At 46.0% G+C, this 6,352-nt stretch overlaps 1 protein-coding gene across 1 annotated transcript; it reads right to left on the bottom strand.

Moving 5' to 3' along the window:
* Positions 1–2,567: 2,567 nt before the first annotated feature.
* Positions 2,568–6,013, bottom strand: LOC306641977 (alpha-1,3-mannosyl-glycoprotein 4-beta-N-acetylglucosaminyltransferase C-like; the record flags this gene model as incomplete). The annotated part of the gene is made up of 3 exons (XM_079107297.1): positions 2,568–3,685; positions 4,428–4,584; positions 5,945–6,013. The coding sequence occupies 3 exons, from the start codon at positions 6,011–6,013 to the stop codon at positions 2,568–2,570; spliced, it is 1,344 nt and encodes a 447-aa protein (XP_078963423.1).
* Positions 6,014–6,352: the final 339 nt, after the last annotated feature.

The following is a 6,352-nucleotide window of genomic DNA, read 5'->3' as shown; positions in this document are numbered from 1 at the left end:
AAGGGAGAGCCACGTATGGTGGTACATGCTTGTAATCCCAGCTCTGTGGGAGCCTGAGGCAGGAAGAGTCCTGAAAGTTTGCAGTCAGCCTTGAGAATTTAACAAGACCTTGTCTCAAAAATAAATAAATAAAATAAATGAAGGAAAAAGTAAAGACCTGGGGTAGTAAAAGAAAGAACATTATCTGATTCTCTTGGGACCACAACTTCTTATATTCAGTGACTCTAGTGCTCCTCCTAGAGCAGATATGTCCAGGGTGATTCTATGTCAGTTTATTGTGAGATAAGCCCATGTTGGGTGCTTGAGGAGCTCCTTTCTCCACATGTATGTTCGTATGTCAATATCATAAACAACACAACATTATAAACCATCTCTGTTCCAAATACCACAGACAGGATTAACGTGACTTTAGTAGCTTTATATTTCTGTGTTAAAATACCTGAGATAAACAACTTAAAAAGAAGATGACAACATTCCTTCAGTGGTGGCTGATGAGTTCTGGGGATTAGGAAGAGGGGCTGGAGAAGCACTCTCCTGAAGTTAGTCCCCACCTGTCCTGCTCTCCTACTCGCCGGCGCAGGGCTTCTGCACTGTCCTGATTTTACTTTTGAAGACCCCAGAGTTCTAAGTTGCTTTGGATGTAGGGTAAGGTGGTTTGACCCAGAGAAGAGCAGAGAAGAAGCAGGAGCTCAATTCCAATAGCTCCATTTTTTCCCTCTCAGCCTGGTTGACTCCTATCCAGAAAAAGCCATCTGACTAGTTCAAAAGAGCTCACCTCATGCCTTCTGGGATTTCTCATTTATTTTCTCTGTGTCCTAGTGTTTCCCTCCAGGAATTGATCTTGGGAGAGAGAGGTCAGCATCTTTGAAGGGACTACTGGATGTGAGCACAAAAAGATCAGGCAGGACACAAACCTCAGGAGTCATCTCAGCTGTTTATTCAGGAACAGAGGGTGCAGTGGAACAGGAAATAGCACCCACGGACCCACTTCCTGGTGGAAAATGAGCCAGTGAACTAAGAAAGGGTGGGTTTATACAGGTTATTTTAAGGGGTGGTCTAGTGAACCAGTGGTCAATTTCCTTAGGCACTCGGGAATTTGAGTTTTTTTTTTTGGTCAAGGTCTGTGGGCAGTGTCTGGAGAGGATTTACTTTGGAGGAGATTAACACCTCCCAGAGACTGTCTGTCTTAAGGATGATAAAACACCTCCCTGTCTGCAGCTGGCTGGTACCTGAAAAATGTTTGTCTTGGGAGATGAAGGCTGTCAGTTCACGACGTCTATTTTCATCTCCTTTTCTCTGGCCTCATTATCTTGGGGACTTCCCTTTCTCCATACCCATTATTGGGTACAGTTTCATTTCCATGCTGTAGTTATGAAATGACCCAAAATATATGGGATAGTTTCCTATGTCCTATGCTTTGTGGCCTGGGAGAGTTTATGTAAGTAAGACAAATGGCCAATAGCTATCTATTTATTCCTACCTCATGCTTGGCATTGTTCTGGGTGACAGGGAAATAACGGTAAATCAATACTGCTGACAGTGGGCATTTCTTCAGTGCAACACCCCCACGGGAGCTTCCTCCTGGACACCCTGCAGTCCCTATTCTTAGAATCTTTACTACCTTGAATTGTCAAACAGAAAGAATCCACAAAATAAATACATATTAATATGAAGGAGTGAATGAAGGAATGCTTTCAGTTCTTAAACTAAAAATGCAAAACAGGTAGTTTCATGTCTATAGATAATGGATTGTGTACTGTTGTCAAGAAAGTGTATCTAGTGCTGGGTGTGGTGGTGCCATGCCTGCATTCCCAGTGGCTCAGGAGGCTGAGGCAGAAGGATCATGACTTCAAAACCAGCCTCAGCAACTTAGCAAGGCCCTACACAACTCAGTGAGACCTGTCTCAAAGTAAAAAAGGGCTGAGGAGGGTTGGGGATGTGGCTTGGTGGTTAAGTGCCCCTGTGTTTAATATCCAGTATCCCCCACTCAAAAAAAAAAAAAAAAAAAAAAGTGTATCTACCAGTTCAGTAATTTTCTTTCTTTCTTTCTTTTTGGCATTTGAAAAGCACCAGTAAATATTATGTGCCTTTGTCCTAGAGGAAGGTAGACATGAAAATATTCAAAGATTAGCATCCACATCTAAGGACTACACGGGCAGCCAAAAGCTCATTTTTGAATTCACAGTAAGGTCTGATGTTTGACATTTAGGAGGACTGGACTTTGTGTGAAGTCAGATTCCAGTTCTATGTTCATGTCATATCTCAGGCCATTTCCAAAACTCAGTAAAGCAGTACCTACCTCAGGGTAAAATCTTAGAGAAGGAGATCCGTGTGGAAAGAAAATGGGAAACTCTTGGTGAACATGTCCATCTCTGTAGCTCTTTGGGGTCAGGAAGAACCAGTCTTCATTCTGCCTCTTATAAATCTGTGTCATCTGTATTAAGGAGCCTGAAATGACTATGAAGGTGATGTTCCTGATGAATTTAAAAGCTTTAATTCTTTGACATAGATCCATCCCCAAACCTCATCCTTCTAGAATCCACATTAGCCATTTTATTCCTACTTTTTCAGACATGAGTCCAGATATGGACCCCTGTGATACATACGTCAGATTCCTGAGGAGCTGTCACTAGCAGTCGCACGCATCTCACTTCCTCCACAAAGTCTTTGTCATGATATAACTTCTGATTGAGTTGGCCTTTCACCAATGGTCCTAGCAGGGCATAGCGGGTACAGACTTGTCCTTTCCCAATAGGAAGGTAGCCCAGTTCTACCTGGCCATGTTCCAAGCGACATATCCCCCATATGCCAACCCCCGTAATGACTTCTATCTGGATCACCTTGTAAGACGCTTTTAAAACCACAGTATAGGTGTGGCCTGGGAAGACATGTTGAGTCTTGAAGTAATTGAAGTCCAGAGAGTAGGCATAATGTGGGAGAAAGAAGCTTCCAAAGATCATGTTAGTATAGATATGGGCAGGAGGATTGTGGGGCTTACCAAGCTTCTTTTCCTCTTCTTTCTCTTTGTAACAGGTATCCTCAGAAATAAAACCATTGTGCCCAGAGTGGAAGAGTTTGGGAGTAAGGCTAATTGGAGCCATCTGGCCCAAGAGGAAACCAAAATTTGACAGAAGCAAGTGAGTGGGAGTGTCCTTGAGAAAGAGGAGGAAGAAGGAGGCCAGGCGGGAGAGGTCACCAGAATGGAACACTTTCCCAGAGAGTCTCAGGCTGGAGAACTCCAGGGTCACCCAAGGGTATTCTTTCCAGGCTGATAATGCCCAAGAGATGGCAGAAACAAAATGGAGGATACATTGGACATTATCATCCATCAACAGGAAGTAATCAGAGAGGTTGCTTGCAAAGTTCATGAGGAGGGCATAATCCGCTTTCTGCCTGAAATCAAGTTCTTCACAGGGTGAGGACTGGTTTACATTCCTCAGTGGGGAGCCATCCAGAAGGCCACGGACCACAAGCAGCCCCCTGGCCTCAATGTGTGGTTCAAAGAGGTCTGAAATATTGGCAACTGCTGGGCCCAGCCATTCAGGGTCAGGGTCTGACAGGTGCACCAGCACCACCATAGTCTCCAGCTCAGTTTCGGAGGAAGCTTGGAACAGGGACCGCAGGGTGTCCAGGAGGTAGCTCCCTTGGGGGCGTTGCACTGAGGAGATGCCCACTGTCAGCAGCTCTGGGGGAGACAGGGGGACCTTTAGCACTTCAGGATGGTGGAGAGTTCCTAGGACTCTCCTAAGACCCTCCCCGTCATGCCAATCCCTGCAACAAATTCACCTTTCTTCTCACTGGGAGTGTATGGTCCAGGTGAGAGGTTAGTAAGGAATCAGAAACTGTGAAGCAGTTTCTTTTGTTGAGTACTTTGAAAGGATGTGGAGGAAGCTTTGTGAAGGACATGGTTATCTCTGATGGGGGAGGTCACCATGTAGCAAAGGCAAATATTCTTAGCAAGATCTTGACCTTCAGAATGACCTCAGTCATCATGGACCACTCAGACCTAGATCAGAGGATCTCCATGGACCCCTGTAAGCCCCAGGGCCGGGCAGTGCAGTGCACCGGGACACAAAGCCCACATGCCCTCTTTTCCTTCTACCTGGATCTCTTTCCCATGGCTCCCCTGGGCTCCTGTCTCATCCTGTCTTCCCTCCCTGGGGCCTGCCATGAATGAGCTTCACATGGGATGGCTCCATCACAGGGTCACACTATGGTGTCCTCATCCTGTTGGCACTGAAGGGGTGAACAGGCAGGAGGGAAATGCACCCAGGATGCAACCTGCTGGGAATTCCCTAGCCTGGCCCTGGCTTACAGTGCCCTCCTTCCTGTCTGGCCAGCTACCAGCTCACTCCTGTGTTTGACGGTCCTCCCCTTTTCTTGTTAAAATCCCTTGTCAGACCTTCACCTGCAGCCCCCATACTCACTCTTTTCCTTGGGAAGGGCTCCAGCCAGGAGTTCATAGTTGGCATGCTGGAGTAGAGGGGAGTTTTTCTGCAGCTCCCTGAAAACTTCCAGGTGGTTACTGACTTCAGAGTTGATTTGTTCCCGAGCTGTCTGCTGAAGGATTTCCTTCTTTTCCTTCTGAGGACCAGATAGATATGTATCAACCCTGAGGTTTACCCCCAGATCCTCTGGAGACAGTTGAGCACATCGCCCTTGAGACAGGCTGAGTGAGCCCCAGGACTCAGTCACCAGGGAGAATGAATGTCAGGACTCGGCTACCCACTCTGTCCACCTCGTCAGGAGACCTCCAGGTGCTTCCCAGCAGAAGCCAGGGTCCTGAGTCAGGCAAGTGTGGCCCAGGTTAGAGTGGAAAGTCTCTAGGGGGTTCCTATGCCTGTTCAGAGGCAGACTTGCCTGCTGGCCACGCCCTGCATCTCCTTTCTTTACCATCAGCAGGCTGGCCAATGTGGTCTGACTCTCCTGAGGCCTGGGCTGGGTTCGAGAGAGATGCTGAGGACAAGACCTGGTCTGCACTTAGGGAACTTACAGCCACACCTCGGTCTGAGTCCTTTCTCTCACACAGTCTGACCAGCCAGTTCTGCACCACTTCCCTGGCCACCCTGTGCTGTGTCTGGCTGGTCTGAGGCGGTCCAGACAAAACGTGGATTCCAAAGCCTCAGTGGGCCCGTGTGGGATTGGGTGTTCTCATTTGCAGATGTTTACACTGGGGAAGTTCCTTCATGTGAGAAATGGGATGAATTGCATCTCCCCTGGCATGCTGGGTAAGGGAGGTGACAGCAGCCAGGAGGTCATCATTGCCTGCGATCCTGCCAATCAGCACAGTTCTCTAGAGGTGTCTGTGCACCACCATTTTTAACCGGAGAATGCCCCCTCCTCTTCCCTATCCCTATTCAGGTCCTATCCGTATCTCAAAGACCAGTGTAAAATGACTGTTTTAAAATCATGATTTTAAGAAAGTGTGAATCAGGTTGACGTGCTTTACTTTCAGCGCTTCCTTCAATAGTGTAGAAAACCCCATGGAATTTTTAAGGGAAGCTCCAGGAACTCCTGGAATTTCTGACAACTCCCATCCTTATCCCTCTGCTAGGTGTCTCTTAGGTACCCCCAAATTGGCCATCATATCTCCAATTCTCTCTGTCTAATGTTATTCTGTTTTACCCTGGAAATGTCCCCATTCTTGGTCTGTTTTTCTGCACGGTCACTACTGAGTTATAACAAATTGCTCTTTTTTCCCCTCCTTCTTGATGGAATATTGACAGAAAATAAACTGCCTTTTGTTTAGGAAAGTAAATTTCTCAATTATAAGTACTTTTTAAAGTTTAATTTAAAAATTTACTCTAAAAATCCACTTCTCTTTTCTAAGAATATTTGTAGTGATTTTAGAATGTTCTACATAGATGAGACCTAAATATCGACTATATTTATTTTCCCATTTAATACTTCAAAATTGGCTCCATTATCAGGTTCTGGTACTCACCCAAGATTGCTTATATTCATCATGGTAGATTTTCTCATAGAGGAAGATATTCATGATTGACAGCAACATGATTGCTATGATATATTTCCAATGACAACAGTACATGATGCCAGGGTGCTGTGTAGCTCTGCGGAGAAACATGGATCTTAAGTACCTTCTACTCAGAGGAGCACAGGGATGCTCTTTCTTTTTCCATTTTATTTGTGTGTGTGCATGTGTGTGTGTAATGTGTTAGGGATTGACCCCCATCAGGCATGTGCTTCACCACTGAACTACATCTCCAGCCCTTTTTATTTTTAAATTGCGAGACAGCGTCTAAGTTGCTGAGGTTTTCCTCAAATTTGTGATTCTCCTTCCTCAGCCTTCTGAGTAGCTGGGATTACAGGCGTGCGCCACCTCACCCCACTT

The sequence above is a fragment of the Sciurus vulgaris genome (assembly GCF_902686455.1).
Source record: "Sciurus vulgaris genome assembly, chromosome: 12".
In the NCBI taxonomy this organism is placed as follows: Eukaryota; Metazoa; Chordata; class Mammalia; order Rodentia; family Sciuridae; genus Sciurus; species Sciurus vulgaris.
The sequence above is the reverse complement of the archived record's forward strand: the minus strand, read 5'-3'. Positions and strand labels throughout refer to the sequence as shown.